Source organism: Eptatretus burgeri, chromosome 17, assembly GCF_056783735.1.
Source record: "Eptatretus burgeri isolate ZD-2024b chromosome 17, Ebu_testis_v1, whole genome shotgun sequence".
NCBI classification, from domain to species: domain Eukaryota; kingdom Metazoa; phylum Chordata; class Myxini; order Myxiniformes; family Myxinidae; genus Eptatretus; species Eptatretus burgeri.
Window position 1 is genome coordinate 21,680,494 of NC_140977.1, and position 19,405 is coordinate 21,699,898.

At 44.6% G+C, this 19,405-nt stretch overlaps 1 protein-coding gene across 6 annotated transcripts in view; it reads right to left on the bottom strand.

Moving 5' to 3' along the window:
• RAPGEF2 (Rap guanine nucleotide exchange factor 2) overlaps positions 1-19,405 on the bottom strand; it is a 201,489-nt gene that overhangs the window by 166,186 nt on the left and 15,898 nt on the right. For all 6 annotated transcript variants that reach the window (XM_085861240.1, XM_085861243.1, XM_085861238.1 and 3 more), the window contains exon 2: positions 6,151-6,221. In XM_085861240.1, coding sequence (XP_085717366.1) covers positions 6,151-6,221 — 71 coding nt within the window. The remainder of the gene's footprint in view (positions 1-6,150; positions 6,222-19,405) is intronic.

The following is a 19,405-nucleotide window of genomic DNA, read 5'->3' on the forward strand; positions in this document are numbered from 1 at the left end:
ATGCCGGCAGACGGGCCACCTGTTCAACGTCCATCCGAGGGACGGCAGACCGGGTGTGACAATTTATAGCTGGGTCAGGATTCAAACCAAGGCTAGATGGCTTTGAATCGAGTGTGCCGAACCTCTATGCTATCCTGTCAGGCCACACGAAGATGCCGTTATACATTTAAAATGAGCATTGTGTTCCCATCCACACAATCAACATCTGAACAATGGTCTGTAAATAGCACCACCAATGACCGAAAAGAATGCGAACAATGAATCTTGCTTTATCTGAAGAATGTCTTTCCCAACTAACTTAAAGTGGCGAATATGACGTCAGGGGGTCATTGGCATGCAATAGCTTTGCCAAGGATAGCGAGTATTGGTAACCAGCGGATCTACCCACCAAGGACGGCTGATGGGATAGAGTGCAGCATTCTATAGGACGACAGGGCCGCAGAACAAGCCACAAACAGTGCTCAAGCAAACAGAATATCTATTCCCAGGAGGAAAATCGACTTAGCAGAGAATCACGGCCTCAACACAACCTCTAGCGGGAGCACAAAGAGAAATGCATGCTTTCGGAGATTTCTGAGAGAACAAGCAAACAAAAAGAGACGAGGACACGGGGACTGAGATGTCTTTGAAGACCACTGGGCTGTGTTCGGGGTGCAGTAATGGACGCAAGATGGAAATGCGAGAGAAAAATGTCAAGGATCGAGCTTGCGACATTTCCCGATAAAAGTACATTGAACATGCGGTGCGCTCCATAACAACAATAAAAATCAATCCTTTGAGTCGGATCACCAAAATAATATCCAATAAACAATGTGACGCTTTTTCCTATTGCTACTGCGATCAAGGTTCGTGGGTTTTTTTTTTTTTTGGTATTTTATTTTATTTTTAAATCACCAAGGCAACCAAGATTATTTATTTCTTAAGGTAACCTTGTAACCCTGGAAGTGGAAGGTATTTTATCAACTGTAGGTGAAGCTGATCTTCGCTCCAGGTGCCCCCTCCGCAATCCCAGCCCTGTAATTACCATTTCTGCAGCATCATTACACCAAGTGTTTGATCACCCTTCGTTACCAGGAATCATGTCATGCATCTCATATCATACAACGTCGAGGCCAATTCCCTCCCTCATCCTCACGTCTCCCACGAGAGTGTAATGCGACGTCGATTCGACGTTTCGGCGCGTGTTCGTCGTCCTTAACGCCTCGTCGTCATGGCGTGACATTGTGGTGGAGGTAAGGGGTGGACCATGGCCATTATGATCGCAAAACGTCTTTCACGGACCTCGATGTCTTTGTCAACAAAATAAGTTGCATTTTCTGCGCACCGTTCTGCTTGCATGTCCCATGATTATGGCTTTGAACGTGGAAGAAGAAGTGGAAGAGGAAGAAGAAGAAGTGGAAGAGGAAGAAGAAGAAGAAGAAGAAGAAGAAGAAGAAGAAGAAGAAGAAGAAGAAGAAGAAGAAGTGGAAGAGGAAGAAGAAGAAGAAGAAGAAGAAGAAGAAGAAGAAGAAGAAGAAGAAGAAGTGGAAGACGAAGAAGAAGTGGAAGAGGAAGAGGAAGAAGAAGAAGTGGAAGAAGAAGAAGTGGAAGAGGAAGAAGAAGAAGAAGTGGAAGACGAAGAAGAAGAAGAAGAAGTGGAAGAGGAAGAAGAAGAAGTGGAAGACGAAGAAGAAGTGGAAGAGGAAGAGGAAGAAGAAGTGGAAGAGGAAGAAGAAGTGGAAGGAGAAGAAGAAGAAGAAGAAGAGGAAGAAGAAGTGGAAGAGGAAGAAGAAGAGGAAGAAGAAGAGGAAGAAGTGGAAGAGGAAGAAGAAGAAGAAGAAGAAGAAGAAGAAGTGGAAGAGGAAGAGGAAGAAGAAGAAGAAGTGGAAGAAGAAGAAGTGGAAGAGGAAGAGGAAGAAGAAGTGGAAGAAGAAGTGGAAGAGGAAGAGGAAGAAGAAGTGGAAGAAGAAGTGGAAGAGGAAGAGGAAGAAGAAGAAGTAGAAGAGGAAGAAGAATAAGAAGAAGTGGAAGAGGAAGAAGTGGAAGAGGAAGAAGAATAAGTGGAAGAAGAAGAAGTGGAAGAGGAAGAGGAAGAAGAAGTGGAAGAAAAAGAAGAAGAAGTGGAAGAGGAAGAAGGAAGAAGAAGAAGAAGTGGAAGAGGAAGAAGAAGAAGAAGTGGAAGAGGAAGAAGAAGAAGAAGTGGAAGAAGAAGTGGAAGAGGAAGAGGAAGAAGAAGAAGTGGAAGAGGAAGAAGTGGAAGAGGAAGAAGTGGAAGAGGAAGAAGTGGAAGAAGAGGAAGAAGTGGAAGAAGAGGAAGAAGAAGAGGAAGAAGAAGAAGAAGTAGTACGTTAAAAGGAGGACACACAATCGTGTTCTCGCGACTTAATCAATGCCTAAGGAGTTAACCCAATGGTTCAGCAAGCCAAATTAACGAGCTCGGAGTCCTCGTCCATCCACGGTGGTGGTTCACTCAATGCTGTGCAGTTCTCGACGTTGACCAAAGGACGCTCCGTGCACCGATGTCACTCGAGAAAGAAAATAAGACTTCAATAAAGGCTGCATATCAAAGGCCCCGTCACGGTGAGCCACTGACAACACCGGCTGATCCGAAATGGGCCAGCGTACTTTGCCATAGCTTGTCGTTCCAAAATCGAGCTGCAACCAAGGCAGCACAATCCAATGTCCATTGCTGTGATCGAATATTAGTAAGACAATACATACAAGCAAAACGAACACTTGGTAAACACACTTGACTAAATCGCAGCCACAGACGTACATACTAGTCCGAGCACAAAAGTAACAACAAACCCAAAACAGTGGCGCCAGTTGGTGCCATCGAGCAACTTCACTTTGAGCTGCTTGTGTTGAAGAGATGCTCGGTTCGCAGGCAAGGTTGTTTCACAAAGTGCAACATTTTTTTGGAACAAAGGCAAATGAATGCACGATCTAGTGGGAATACGCTCCGATTGTGCTGCGCTGATGGCCAAGCTGGGAGTGCTGTGTTCAGCACAAAGGTGAACGGATACACGATATGATACGTGGATAAGGACTCTGATCGGTGCAGGTGTGGGGAGTAGAGCTCAGCAATGAAAATCCCTTTTCGTTGTTGGCGTTTCCACCTTATCAAGTTGGAAGCGATGAGCGTGGTATGCAACTGCAGCACGACGACTTCATTTGGCTGTTTTCCACAGGAGTGCCTTCAAGATTCAGACTTACAGCCAGTCGAGGGCTTTATGGCTGTCCGCTGCCCGTGGCATTGGCATAGTTGGTCGAAAAAACAAAAAATTGAATTTTTTTTTCCTTTTTAAAGAAAAAAAATCAATGTTAAAATGTAAACATGCGAGAAAGCAGCCTTCCCACTTTACAAGCTCACACACTCATCACGCAACATTCAAATGTTAGCAAGGCGGGTGAGAAAACAAAGTGCTATTTTGAGAAAATGACTTGGAAGCTCGATCTCAATAGCTTTACAAAATGGATTGACGGAAGACAAAAATAAATAAACAAATAAATAAATAAATTAAACAATCAAGCTAAGTTCAAGTTTCTTCAACACCATGGAGTGTAGCTTGTACACAAATCGCACGCAGGACAAATACACGTTGGATATGAAATTTGAACCCGAGTGCCGAGCATCAGAGTTCAGATTGGAATGCAAAACAGGCCAACACAATCATTGTGATTGCACACAAAATAGCTGTCTTTAGCCAATGAAAAGGACAGTGTCGTGTGTGATGGATAGGTTATATCGGACTTGCGTTTTTGCAGGAATAACTAACTGGTATGCCCTGTGAGTTAAGTGTCTAGAAGGAGGGGCGAGCTGAAGAGGCGGGGCAAAACGAGGCGGCAGAGCATGTGCCTTGTGTGGGCTGCCTTTGCCCTCATGGGTTATGCGTACATCACCTCTGGCCTGACTTGGTGTTGAATTACACAAGCCCGAGGAAGAGGGGGGAGGGGGGGGTGTTAGATCCTCCAGGTCATTTAAAGACTCATTTTCCAGCGACAGACATATGAAGGAAAGACATGAAAGAAGGATGTGTTTGTCCTTGAGCTTCACCTTCCAGCCAAAGGATTAATTTATGGGTGGATAAGGACAAGTTAAATATATCGTTTGGTCATTGTTGTGGGGTTTCTGTGGCCTCAGCTCAACGTGAGGTTCTTGATGTTCTTGATTTTCTTTGTAATTTAACATATTTGTGCATGGTGTTTTCAACAAAATCCCTTAACTTCATAAACTGGTTTATTGTGTTCATAAATTTTGGTGCAAACTTTCCTTCTGTACAATAGCGTTAAAAGAGCCCTTTAAATAAATAATTAATTACTTGGCCATCCGAGCTGACCTCGCAAGCTCCTGTGTCTGCTGAGCTACGTTCAGTTGGCGGACAAGTGACGACACACTTCCAGAATGTGACAAGTGACGACACTTCCTAATGATGCAAGCGCCTCCAAAAAGAGAATGGAATTATATTTTGTTTTGAGAGTTACACGATTCCTTCCTTCATCATTTCATATCTTGGAAATCTTCATCAATTATCAGGATATCATATGGAAAGAAAATGCTGTACAACGGCAAACTAGAAATGTTTGGGTGAATGTCGAGTCGCATGACGAATCAAAGTTTCATCGCAACTTCTCCAACCTGTCAAGCCCGACGATGACCGTTCTCCTCATCGGAAGTGGAGCATGCACATGCAAACCTCCTGTCCAATGCATACAAACTCCACCTTGTCAGGTGATTTCTGATGCTGTGGGTCATCAAATCATAGCCAGCATCTCGGTGAAGGTTCTCGATAATGACTTAATGCACTTCTAAGATGAGTTGCACAGCCACAATGGTTTCTCTGGGGGTAAATAAATGAGTCTTCTTCCCAATATGCCAACAGTGACTTGGGAAGCCCCCCCCATCCCCCTTTTTTTTGGTATACCATGAGATGGTCATGAACGGCTGTTTTGAAAACCCGGAGGGAAGAGTGGGATTGAAGAGTGTGTGGGAGTTTGTTCCAGAGGCAGGAAAAAAAGAGGAACGAAAGAGTAAAGGGGAGCAGTGATTCTTGATTTTGGCACTTTCACCAGAAGGGGATTTTTGACAGACCTTGAGCGCCCTGCAGAAATATAGGAGGGACAGATCACAGACATAGCAGGGGGGGGAGGCAAGGCCAGAGAAGAAACAGTAGAAGACAGAAAGACCACCGGCCTGCCTCTGTTGAGTGAGGGAGGGGCCCAAAGACTCGGCTTCGTCGAGGGAGATACCGATGATCTGAAAAGCCTTGGTTTCCCCAACGTGAAGTCGAGCTAAGTGTGAGGCAGGAGCACCACCCCAGAGGGGAGAGCAGTACACCATCAGACAGCGGATGAAAGCTTTGTAAGTGGTTTGAATTCACAAGCTATTGGCTGTCCTGATCTATCTTTCCGTACTTCACCCACCATATAATACCTAACAACAGGCTACCTCGTGCCTAATTCCTACACCGAGACCACTTGCATTCGGAGTCTCCTTCACCAACTATTTTTGAGTTGTGATGTCAGAAATTAACAGAACATGGGGTTGAAAGGACAAAGTGGGAGAGATTGTCAAAAGGTGTCCCATGAGCCCAAATCAAGATGATGAAAAGTTTACTCAGAGAGATGGATATCACGATCACCATAAAACTCTAAAGGTTAGACAATCAAGAACATATTCCATCTTAGGATCTGACTGAACGAGGAGTCAAGATGCAAAATATAAAATATAGCACGATAGCTATATCAGGAAAGCAAGTAGTATTCTTTTTTGGGGGGCTAAACGGAAGGTGGGGGAGGAGGGGGAGGAGATTGGGACCATACTCTGTGCAGAGTGTTGGTGCTGCTTAAGCAGTCTCCTTGGCTATTGGGCACAATCCTGGACGGGTCGCCACTCCGACACAGTATACCAGCATGCTGGCACTCATTTTGCCAACCTCGGAAGGATGACAGGCCAAGTTAACTCCACCTGGTATTAATTCAACAGCTGAGCGGGATTTGAACTCAGGACCCTAGGATCCAAAGCCCGCCACCCTAACCGTTTAAGTCTTTCCCAACACCAGGGCGAGGGAGACGATCCAAAAGTGACTTTAATCAGCCTTTGCTCCATTCTGATTTTTTTTTCCCCCTGAAGTCCTAAAAGTGGTTCATGCTTGTGCCAATGTAACTTGCCTGAGCTGAGGTTCACGCAAGTTGGAGAGCGCCTCCATGCCATGTAGATAGAAGTAGATGAGCTCCAGGTCCTGTGGACAGATGGCACATCCAAAATCAGAATGACACTTTATTCAAAAATGGGGGATGAAGGGGCAGAGTTGGAGGGAGAGGGGGTTAAAATAACAATAAAATAACTAGAACGGCACTCGGTAGAGCCTCCGCAACGCTGAACAGCTTGTTTTGCATCCCACTTCCAGAACCAAAATGTAATTGGCTTGTCCTTGTCACCTAACCAACTCATCTTCCTAAATTTGTCATAATCTGTCTAACTTTTTGAGATATCATGCTGTATACAGCTTTATCCGAATCACTCAATGGTGAAGAATCACTGAAAAAAAAAATTATTGGATCCGGATTTGGATTCGGATCTTCACCAAAATTGAATCAATTCTTCCTCGTCACCCAACCAACCTCTCCACCAAATTTCGTCCAAACCAGTCTACGACTTCTTGAGACATCCTCCTCACAGACAAACAGATAGGAGTGAAAACATAACCTCCGTCAACCTTCGGTGGCGTTGAGAACTCAACAGTTCAAAGAATACCTCACCACAGACTGTGTTGAGAAAAAAAACAGGACACGGACGGGGTCTCCGGGCGGCAAATTTGATTGGTCAGATGATGTAAAATGCTGTATTATTTTGTCCAAGTACTGCTAAACGGAAGGTTTTGAAAGTGCCAAAAAAGGTGCTTTGTGTTCTACTGTGCTCAAGATAAAAGACAAAAGTATGTTCAAAAAGACAAAAGACAAAAGTTCAAGTGTGGACAGACAAAAGTGAACCAGTTTCTTAACTCCGCTTTTCGCTTTGAGTGGTAAAAATAATAAATCATAATAATAATAAAAATAATAAACAGAAGGGAAAAATTCAACAAACTAATAATTCAATTTCCTCTCAAAATAAGTCAGTGAATATGGAATAGATGTTTAACAACGCAATGCAAACACGACGGCAGGCCAGCATCGAAGTTTATATGGGCTCTAGGCCCAGAGGGTTGGGCGTCTGCACTTCCTCCCACTGGTCATCATTATAAATAGTGATCCAAGCAGGAAAACCATTGACGATAGGACATCCGATAGGGGGTGCCTGTGTCGTTTTCAGCTCCAGCCCGTTACATTCACATTTCAAATTGTGACGCCTGCAACCACAGCTGCATCATTCCATCGTTAATATCGTAAACAACATCGATGCAACCCTTTGTGAATCGTTGTCCACTTATCTTCCTTTATTTCTGCAATCTTAAAACTGCCCCAATTCTTCTTTAACAAATCAACCCATCACTGCTCGAAACTGCTCACGTTTCAGACAAAAACGCTGCAAGTCAACAGGATGTTGATCGAGGTATGCTAACCGCCGTGGGAAATCAAGGAGAAGCTGACGTTTCAGACTTTAAGCCTTCGTCGGAGAAAAAGTGGGCAGACACACTGAAAGCCAGCTTCTCCTCACTTCGCGTACTTCGATCAACGTCCTGTCGATTCCATCAATCGTTGTAGCTAGTCTCCGGCGCAGATCGACACGAGCCTTGAGCACGAGCAGCGGGCAGTTCCTCGTTGTACAACTTGAAAAGATGAGGTGAATGGGGGGCCTTGCAGCCTTCAAGAAAACGAATGACCAAATTACCAGTCATGAAACCAATGCAGGACTTGCTTTGAGGACCTCCACTCAGCAATTTTGCCACAAAAAAAAATAAAAATAAAAAAACCCAGCAGTGATGTTAAGCAAACAGCAACAACGAGCTGTATTTTTAGTAGCAGCCTAATAAACTGTTGGTTACCAAAAATAATATCAATGAGTCTTTGATACAAAATACAATGATGCTTGCAGTACAGTTGTGCACACACGTGTAAACGATGGACAAAAATAGACGATTCGTTGCACCCTTTTGATTGTACACACGGGCATTGCAAAGCACACTTGCAATGCCATCCCAACGGCCATTTGCACTGCAAAAACTCATTTAGGTACACTCTTACAATCAGAAACCGGCGGCTATGCGGTGCTGTGGCCGAACTGGCTCGGGATTGCACGGAAGCACGGCATTCGGAATCGAAACGTGCAACTGACGGTTGTGAGGTCAACAGAGATTTCTGTACGACAGGAATAAGGAATTCACAGTGCAGTACTGCAGACACATCCCTGGAGGGTAATTGCAAGATGCCATGAGGGGAGGGGCAGAGGTGGCCGAGGGTGTACAGGCAGACATACACCATCGTGCACGTCTGGGAGACTGTTTCCAACACCCGGAGGACGGACGGAGCGACCTATCGATTACGGGCCTTGGCAGCCAAACCGGATGGGTGGATACCCATATTCTTAAACCCTCAAAATAGTTGAGCCAAATCAGCAATATCCCAAAGTGGCTGGACTGGGATGAAGTCAAGGCGATTGGCTGCCCACGACACATCGTTGACAATGACCTCAAGCAAATTCCAAACAGACAGAGTAGTGTGACAATTCTGAGAGATCCTAAATCCCGAGTCGTGGAAGTGGTTGCCCTTTGCTGTTCACATGAAACATGCAAACTACCTGGGGAATTCGTTTATAGTGCAGAAGCTGCTTCCCAGATGGCAACCACCCCCGAATATAGCAAGCAGTGTCACCTGCTGCCGATTGGCAAAGAACAGACCACTTGCTACCTACAGTTTCGGCAGGAATTTGAAATTTGGCAAGGGTGCCCGTGACAACTCGCCTCCTCTTCACGAAAGACGACACAAGAGCATTAACTTCTCCCAAGCAGCGCTGGAAGACGTGGCCTCCGGCTTAACGTTCGTGCGAGGGACGGCACACACGCATCGATGCCTCGCCTTGCATGCGTAAACACCAGGGCAACAGTTTATAGCTGGGTCAAGGTTCAGAAACCCAGGCAAGACGGCTCAACGTCGGCCCAAAAATATACCTCTTGGCTATCCCGCCAGCACAAAAGCCCTCGTAACAATATGACAAAATTAGATGTGCAGTGTTGTCCACAATATCGCAATGGGGGACCTCCTCTAAAGCCCATGATGCTTTGCAGTCTGGGAGAGGGGTAGAGAGAGAGATTGAAGCAAATTCAAGCGCAAGAGTAGGCCTCTGGACCGCAACTCTAACAAATTCACAATTTATACTTCGTTAATCCTCTCGGGTGAGGAAAGCAACTGCAGGCCTTGTCCCAATGAACCATCTCTTGGGATTTCATCTCGATAGCAAACAAGAGGTCACAATAATTGTAATGAAGGATACATGCATGCTTTGTCACAATGATGGTGGGGACTGGGCAGGATGGCCGAAGAGGTATGCACATTCGCCTCAAAGCTATAAAGCCAGGGTTCGAATCTCGGGCTGGCTATAAACCGTCGTCCTCGTGTTTCACAGGCGGGGAAATTCATCAATGTGCGTGCAGTCGTTCGGATGGACGTTAAACCGGGCGTCCCACCTGCCGGCATTAGTTGGTGGATGTTAAAGATCCCATGGTGTCCTTCACAAAGAGTAGGCGAGCTATCAGCATCCAGAAATAATTACCAATCCCTGCCCTGACCTACAGGGGGCACTGCATCAGTGGTCCAGCCACCCCACACCCTTGCGCTGCATATGGAAGAAAAAGAAGAAGCCGAGACAATGTCAGAAAGTACAACCATCGGTCATATTCTGACGTTGTTGAATGTCCGAAGATGCGCAAGGCATTCTAAATCTTCAGACATCGCCGACGACGAGCTACATGGACAAAGTGAGAGAGGGGTGGATAGCATCCACTGCAGCAAACTCCACTGCAGTCTACAAAAAACGTCTTTGCACCTCTTGCAACAGCTGGCCTCAAAGAACCGAATCGACGGCCACATGGTTACCAACGGTCCGTCAAGTACAACGCTTAGCAATCTCCCTGTACCATGCCGGGAATAAATGCCCATGAGGGGTTTGGCAAGAGAACTTAATTATAGCCGTTACACCATGCCCACGTCAGCTGACCTTCTGTTTCCTCCCAAGTGTTTACGCCGGTCCGATCCGAGGCTGCCTATTCCCAGGCACAGTAGGCTGCAGAGCAAAAAAAAGTCTTCAAAACATCTTTTCCGCATCATCAACACCGTCGAAGTGAAAACAAACGACGCAAAACAACAAAAACACGACTCGCTGAAACATCCGGCCATGCCTCGCCGATAAAGTAATTTCCAGAGAGAAATTTCATGAGCAAGATAATGGACTTGTCTTCCATTCCAATAAGAAGAAGGGGAAATAAATAAATAAACCCAACTATCTATCTTTCATGATGGCCTTGATTAAAAAAACCATAATTTCAGGTGCAGTACTTGATGTGCCAACTCGTATCCTAACCTCCGAATACAGTATCAAGTTTCCTGTAGCAAATATTTGTTGTTGCTGTTGTTGTTGTTACACAGGGGTCAGGTATCATAGAAGAGTGGTAGGGTGGTGGGTGGGGGGGGGAACACAGGGCAAAGGGTCACTGGACACAAAGTGGGGCACAGGAGAAACAGGAGGACAAGAATGTATGGATACACCGCAAAAGGGAGATGAGGGCAGACTGTCAAAGGGAGCAGGGGTTTCAAAGGGTGTAGTAAACTTCAAAGGGAGATATAGGAGAGCACGCAAGCTGGCAGTGGGGGCAGCGACTTGAAGTCCTGGAGAAAAGACCATGAGAAAGACCAAAAGACAAGTCTGAGACACAATGTTCGTCTTGCTTAGTCGAGAGAACACATGATCCCTTTTTGGGGTTGGCATTGCAAGAGGAAAAGCTTGGGTGGTTAGGTTGTACACATGTGCGTGAGAGTGAGGGGGCGCGGTGGTGGAGTGAGAGCAGGGTTAAAAGCTTTAAGAGGGAAGTGCAGGCGAGATGGGATCGAAAGGGAAGACTGAGCCATGGGTCTGAATTTATAGCAAGTCAATTTCCGATTCAGAGTCGAGATGTTGGCAATCTGCACACAGACATTAAAAGCAGGGGTGAAGATGAGGGTCAATGAGTTTTGAGGCAGGTGCTGTTGCTTAACCTCCATGATAGAATCTATACAGTACTGTAAAAACACATTTGTCGGCCAACTTCGCATCCCCCCCCCCCCACATTCCCCCACGGTTTAAAACCAATCTCAACCAAAAGTGACAATCATACTCAAGGACCCGCAAGGACCCGCAAGGGGAGCACAAAGAAGGATGATGTCAAAATCCCCCAAAGGATATTCATGATGAAGGCTCAGACTGTCACTGAAAGTTACAAGGTTATAATTCGTATCAGTAAAACTATTTGGGGGGGGGGGATAACGCAACTTCCCACTTCCCAATGCACTTTGGGTGCCGGCAATGCCATTCGTGACATCGTTTTTCTCTCTTCAGTGAGCGTAGAAACTAAACCCGAACACCCACATCCCCTAACCCACTCCAAATTGATGCCAACCAATGGAGTTTATCCATGCTCTATCCTCTAAATACTAGACGTGCCATTTTGTGAGTCTTTAGTACAACTCAGTCAGGGTCAGAGTCGAACTGACGACCTTCCAGACCTCGAGCAGATGCTCCAACCACAACGTCACAGAGTTACAAAGTTTGAAAGTGATGCGAATCGGGTGCAGCACCCCATTTACTAAAGCTTCCTTGAGAAGAGCTCCAATATATAGTCCACTTGAATACATTTATCCCACTATCCTCCTAATTCATCCTCATCTCCTACATGGCATACAGGTATAAAACTAAAGGACTACCAACAGAACATACAAGGGTCGTCGCACACTATTCAACACAATGCAACAAGATTGTTGGCGACAGCTTAGTCGGTGACAGTTTTTGAGAATCGTGTAATGCATTGCGGTCGATGGGCCATGTCAACTCAGACTTTCAGGTGCATCGGTGACGAGTTGTATGTTCAACTTTTTCGCCTGCAACGATCGTGATTCACGGTGTAATGTGCAGCAGTCACCGACGGGGTTCCAGGAGCTTCCAGCCATAGCGTCATATCACCTGCAGCATGCGGCATTGTTGTTTTTAAATAATGTAGTTTTTGTGAACTTTGAAGCCCAAAAAAGGTACAATGAAAAGTTTGATATAGTAGCCCGAGTCTGCTCTTTGTTTCCTGGATTTTTAAAACAAACCTTCAGAAACAATAAAATTGTGTTGATCTCGGTACACTGGGTTATAAAAACATTTAATGACAAAGTCTCTCCTTTTCAATTACATTGACATATACCAACTAGTGTGTGTGTGTGTGTCATATCAGTAATGGCTCAGCACTCATGCCTCAGAGCCTTCGGTCCTCCTCAACCCCTCCTTGTACATCTTCATTGCCATTTTGTTTACCAAAAATAATGACATTGATAATCACATCGTGTGAGTCAGGTGTGCGGTAATTTCCATCAAAACAAGGCTGCACAAGATTTGTCAATGACAAAGACAATGTTGTGTCGAATCGGCGAACATTGGTTCGTGTAAGACAGTCTTTATGGTAAAGAATAGGACGGCGATTATCTATACTGCAAGAGATATGTTTGGCTGTCTATCTGTCTGTGTGTGTGTGTGTGTCGCCATTTTTCAAAGACATGGCCAAATGGATCTTCGTCAAACTTTCAGAGATTCATCAGTGAGTGCCGGGGAGTGTTTTAGTAAAAACTATTTTTTCCCCAATTTTGAAGAAAGTTTTTTTATGTATTTTTTTTTAAACAGCTCTTTTGAGTCTATGCTTGGTGTTGGCTTAATGGTTAGGGTGGTGGACTTGGGATCCGAGAATCCTGAGTTCAAATCCCACTTGGCTGTTGAATTAATACCAGGTGGGGTTGACTCTGCCTGTCATCCTTCCGAGGTTGGCAAAAAGAGTGCCAGCTTGCTGCTATCCTGTGCCTGAGTGGAGATTGTATCCTGTGTCCAGGATTGTGTCCAATAGCCATGGAGACTGCTTCGTACGCTCAAACGTTCCGCACAGCGTATGGTCCCAGTGGATGGATCTATAGAGTCTCAGCCTTTGTAGCTATGTGAAAGGTAATATTAAATGATTCTCGAAATCATTCCTTCATGGGTGTAGGGAAGGGTTTTAAGCCCCTACAAAAAATAAAAAAATTGAAAAAAAAAAAACTTTTTTTTCAAAATGCCAACAGGGGTAAAACAGCACTGGGCAGCACCAGGCAGCACCAGGTATCCCTGCTAGTATATGATAAAAAGAAAAAGAAAGATATTTTCAGGACTACAATTTGTTAAAAGGAACAAATCCCCCCCCCAACCTTCCACATCGACTCCCACCCCTCTTTTGTCTTTAATGTTTGAAAAGTCAGATATACCTTGCGTTTCAGTCCATTATAAATAAATAAATAAAAGGAATGAGGGAGAACAGAGGGTTTAACAAAGCACAACATCCATCTCGTTAATTAGCACGCATCAGAAACTTCTGGAATTGGAGGAAACAGGATGATCGGTTAGTGTTCCCATCTGAACCCCCGAGTCGTGATGCAGGGAACCCCAGGTTCAAAATCCCAAATACACGCTTGTCCATCGTCTTAACAATTTCCTTCCAACGCAAGTAAAACTACACCGATGTCGACTAATGTCGAATGTACAAGCTCCTCCGTAAGCTTCGGGATCACTGTAAATTTCCAAACATAATGTCCACGTGTACTCGGGAAAACAGACAGTGTGTGTGTGAGTGAGTGAGTGAGTGAGTGCGTGAGTGAGAGAGAGCAAGCACAAGCATGTCTCCACTAGAACAAGGCAGGCAGACATTCCAATCCAATTCTTGTTGGAGCAAAACACATCCTGCAAACCCAACTGCCAAGTAAAACAAACGTGACGAACAAACGACATTCATCATTATCAATCAAATATAAATAAGCTTTGCTTATAAAATAAGGGGCAGCAAAAAATTAAAATTAATTAATCAAAACTCTCAGCCCGATTATTACGAGTCTTTAAATATATATATATATATATATATATATATATATATATATATATATATATATATATGTATTAGAGTTGATGCAATCCATTGGAAGTGCAGACACCTCGCTTGGTCATGGCAAGTAGCAAATGCATTTCGGCGAATTGATCGTAGCGCCTGGAATTTTCTGGAATCGTGCTTGCACAAACTTGCGACGAAGTGACCTTTGCTATGTTTTCTCAACACCGCGAGTTTGGTACAGCGTGGTGTCAGGATGTGTCTGTCGTTCTCGATACATCTTGGAGCCATTTCACACCGCTCTCGATAAAACACCAAACATCGACGCAATCGATCCAACACACTACTCACATAAATATTTGTCCCACTCCACCCGCTCCTCCCCACACAGCAGGAGACGTGCTTTTCCAATTGCGTGCGTGTGCCTGTCTCTGTCCAGGCCATAACTTTTTCAGTGTCATCTTTTGAGCTTTTGTCATCAAATTTTCAACAAAGCTTTATCATGAGAATGTGGAGAAAATAATTAAAAATTGGGTCAAAATGTAGAAGGGCAAAGTCATAGGAACTACAAGCCGGTAAGCGGCGATGGGTCACCGAGCATGGAAACTATAAGATATAGAGCAAAATGGATGTCATATAGCGGATAGGGAATCACCTTAAGATTATGCATATCAAATCTCATCCAGTTCCATCTACCGATAACGACTCGGTATCTATTTGATTGAAAAGTACCGAAAATGCGGTTTGAAATCGGAAATCCCCAAAGTTCGGGGGGGGTGCTGTGGGTGAACAAAGATCTAAATCGAAAATCCGGCTCGATCGTTTGTGCACAATGTATTCCAGACGATTAGTGTGAATTTTCATGACCATCCGATCATAACCCTAGGAGGAGGAGCATTTGGCACGAAGGCACCTCCAGCTCTCGCATATTATCGATTTTTTGCACTAATTGACCTTTGACCCCTGACCTAAGCGAAATCGGTCAATATGTCCTGAGGCAAAGTTGGAGTACTCATTGAGTACCATGAACCTGCAAAGTTTCATTCGTATCGATGCACTCACCTGGTCACTTGGGGGCCTTCAATTTTCGCCAATTTTCGTGCATACCCTAATTGTAGGGGGCGCTGCGGCTAAAGTATTCCATATATCACAAAATCGGAATATATTTGATAGAGCATCACCTGTAGATCATTCATGCCAAATTTCATAACCCGACATGGGATAATTGATTTCGCGTGAACAGTACCGATTTTGAAGGTTTTTCGGTTGTTGCTAGGGAACCAAAGCGTCCCTAGCAACCATCACAATTTCCAAAGCACTAAGTCATAAGATGTACCTACCACCCGAATTTGGTCAAAATCCGCCCACGTTTACTACCAATTATGCTGATGACAAACGAACAAACATCCAAACAAACAGACAGAATTACTGACAATAAGGGTCACCTATTTCGGCGACCCAATAAATAGCCCTCATTAGCCCCCCTTCCACGGCTCATCAAGCGTGAGACGCCCATTATTTTTCAATCGCTTCCACGTTTTTATATTCATTTATCATTGAGCTTCAGTGTGTCTGTCCAGTCCATAACATTTTTTTTATGAATTGAGCATTTGTTATCAAATCTTCAAGAAACCTTTATTATGAGAATATGGAGAACACTAATAAATAAAACAAGAAACAGCGGCTCCCTAAGGGAGCAGCCACGGGGGTAATGTTATTATCCTTATTTAACATGCAATTCAAAACACCTCTCCACACTGGAAAACGGTACTGTAAAGGGTGGGGACTTGCAATACCTCTCTCCCACCTGGAGGGGCACTTCATGATACACATTTACATAAATAATTTGCACACCCCACCCCCCCCCCACCCCACTGCCTCAAGACCACCGGCAAAAGTAAAAACACCCCAATGCATGAATTGGGGTCAGGCTAATTCTATGCAGCAAGTCTGGATGTAATCGGCCCAGAACTATAGGCGGAGTAGCACGAGAAAAACACGCACGCACGCACACGAGTAACAATGTTCTTTTATTTATTTTTTTAACCATCATCTTCTTCAACTTTAGTTTGAGAACAAAGGGACGCGGATGGGCTTTGCATTTTGAGATGCTTTCTTGTGAGCCTCGCCAGAGGGAGAGGGTCTTGCATTTGGGGCCATTTGGCTGTTAGTCTGCACAGAACGCGAGTAAGGTTTTTCTCCGTAACCGCTTGTCGGATTGACACACAATTTTCACCATGGAAGCGACTACTCATGAAGAATATATTAATGATAATTATGACGTCATAGGTCAGGTGGTGTGGCAGCCATATTGGAAAAGAGGAAAAAAAAAAACTTTGGGCCTCGAGATCACCGAAACGGCACCATAGACAAAATTGAAGCTTGGCACGTGGCAAGTACGCCGCATGGGGAATGAGTATGATTTTTGTATGACGTCATAGGTGCCTTCATTAGGACATCATGATTGCAAAAGTAGAATGCTACATTCGATCAGTATGAACATTTTTGAAGGTCGTATCGGGATAATATAGAAAAAAAAATTGATGACGTCATCGGTCACGTGGTTTGTCAGCCATATTTTTTGTAAAAAAAAAAAAAGAACCTTCACAAAAATATCAGAAACGGCTGAACAGATCGAGGGAACGCTTTACAGCGATGACCACACCTATCCATGAGGAACTAAACGTTTCCAGCTATGATGTCATAGGTCACATGGTTTGACAGCCATATTCGATTTGCCCTATAACCTTTAGAAATCTTCTTCTCCAGAACGGCTGGACAGATCGAGCGAGGGGGACTTCACACACGTTCCCCCAAGTCTTCAGGATGGCAGGGTGGATTGAACGAAAATCCTAAAAAATATATATATTTCTCTTGAACCGCTTCATCGATAGACATGAAACTTCACAATTATGATCAAGTCATGATGGGGGATACATGTTTTAAATTTCATCCTGATCAGAGGCATAGTCTGTCAGCCAGAATTATTATTATTTTTTCAATCTGGGTTCTTTTTTTTGTTGTTCTTTTTTTGAATAAGGCTCACTTGGCTGTGCATAGATAGATGGGTTTGATGGTAGAGGAGCAGCAGCTGAAACCCGATTCCTATCCAGGTTCCTCCTGATGACGTCATCTTGGCTTGTTGCTCATTTGGGTTCCTCCTGATGACTCCAATACAATACTGTACATACAGTGCTTGGTCCTCCATTTATTTGAATTTAATTTATTTAAATGCCATTCTGAATTCAACTGAATAACAATAATAAACGTCATGGGTCAGGGTCAAGTGTCCGGTCAAAGCGGGATTGCATCAAAGCAGGACGTCTTGGTACCCGGTCACCACTGCCAGCAGTAATAAAAGTGTAAGTTCCAGGTATGTCTATTAATTATTAATGACATAACACACCAGAACACAAACACCACATAAAACAAGTCCTAACAAGTCCTGCAATCTCCCATTGATCTTTTTCTTGTTATTCTAAATTTTCACGTATACTAATCCAATAAAACAATAAACGAACCCCAACATTTATTCTTTATCGATGCCGAAGGCCGTGGAAGAGCTCAATTATGGATGGTGAAACGTTTGTGCATCAAGAGTGGAGTATTGGAGAACAGATGGACATGCTGAGGCACAGATGACGATGATTGTGAACATTGGAAGCAGGTTAGTGAAAGAAGAAAATGTGATCGACATCACTGTGGGGCAGCCCTCTTGAAGGCCGAGAGGGAAGAATGGGATTGCATAGGCAGGGGAAGCAATTCGAGATGTGGGAGAAAAGGGGAATGAAGCAATGCAAGAAATCAGAATGCTTGGACTGTGGAAAACTGACAAGCAGTGGATAATTTGATAAAAGGATTATACGACATGTCGTTGCTGGTGGGAATAATTGTGAAAATCAAATAGATAGTATGGTTAAATGGCGTGTAGTTTTGCGACGGTGTTAATGGGCAGAAATGAGAAAGACTTGGAGATATGTCTATTATTTATGACATTTTGACCTTTTCGTCTCAATTCGACATCTCCTTCATACCTTGTCTCAAAAAAAAATAAAAAATCCAACTGTTACAGCGTTTCTTCTCTCTGTTCTCTTAATTCGCCTTTATTGCATCCATAAAGAAATGTCTTCAATGGCATTTCTGACCGAAAAATTAAAAAAAAAAAACCCAATTTTCTATGAATGCTCGCTTTCCATCAACCATTCTCTTTTTTCCAACTTCAGTTCCAACTCACCCCTCTCACCTAACCCTCTCACAGCAACCGTCACACTCTTCTCACTCCAAGCTTCCCTCTCACCTTTCTCAAAAACTACCCCCTCACCTTTCTCCCTCAACTCTCCCCACTCACCCTTCTCCCACATTCCACCCCCCCTCACCACCCCCCTCACACCCAAAAAGCTGCCGCCTTCCCCTCCCCTCTCCCCTCCATCTCATCACTCCACCTCCTCATCACTCCACCTCCTCAAATCCTCAACTGCCTTCGGCCCCCTCTCTTCCCCCCTCTCCCCCAGCACCACAGAGCCTTTTCTCCAAGTCATGCAGCCCCTCCCCTACATATTCTGCAATTCCCCCACACTCTTTAAACAACTCTCCTTACCTCCCCCCTCCTCCCTTGTCCTACCCTCCCCCCGCACCCAAAACCTCCTCCCCTCCCTCTTCATAAACACTGTGGACCTCAAATATCCGGGGCCTTCACTCAAACCTTACAGATCTTTCCATACAGGTTGCCACTGACAAACCAGACATAATCTGCCTAACAGAAACTTTCCTCCCTGTAGACATCTCTGACTCCCAAGTATCTCTCCCTGGTTACTCTCCCCTCCTGAATGACAGACCTGAGCCTCGTCCTGGTGGAGGAGTTGCTCTCTTCATCAAAGACTCTACTCCTCACTCTCCATGCACTGCCTTCACTCATCACCACCCGCAGGAATACCTCTGGCTACGGCTTCCCCTCCACTCCCACCTCATGTATGTATGTGCACTGTACCATCCACCAAACAGTGATGACTCCATTTACACCTCATTATCAGAAAACATGGACCAACTTCTATCTTCTCATCCAAACTCTCTCTCTCTCTCTTCCTCATATGTGCTGACTTCAACTGTCATCATGCTAGTTGGCTGGGTGTGGGTACCTTTCTCACCTGTCATGGCACTTCAACAAAAGACTTCTGCGACTCAAATCGGTCAACTTCCCGACCCGGATCTCAACGAATGGTACTCCATCTCTTCTGGAATTGATTTTGCCAAATTTCCTTGAAAAGATCTGTTCTTCCTCCGCTCCAATCGGTTCTTCTGACGACGTGCTTGTCAAAGTGGACATCTCTCTCGCTGTTATCAGAGAACCACCTCAGCGC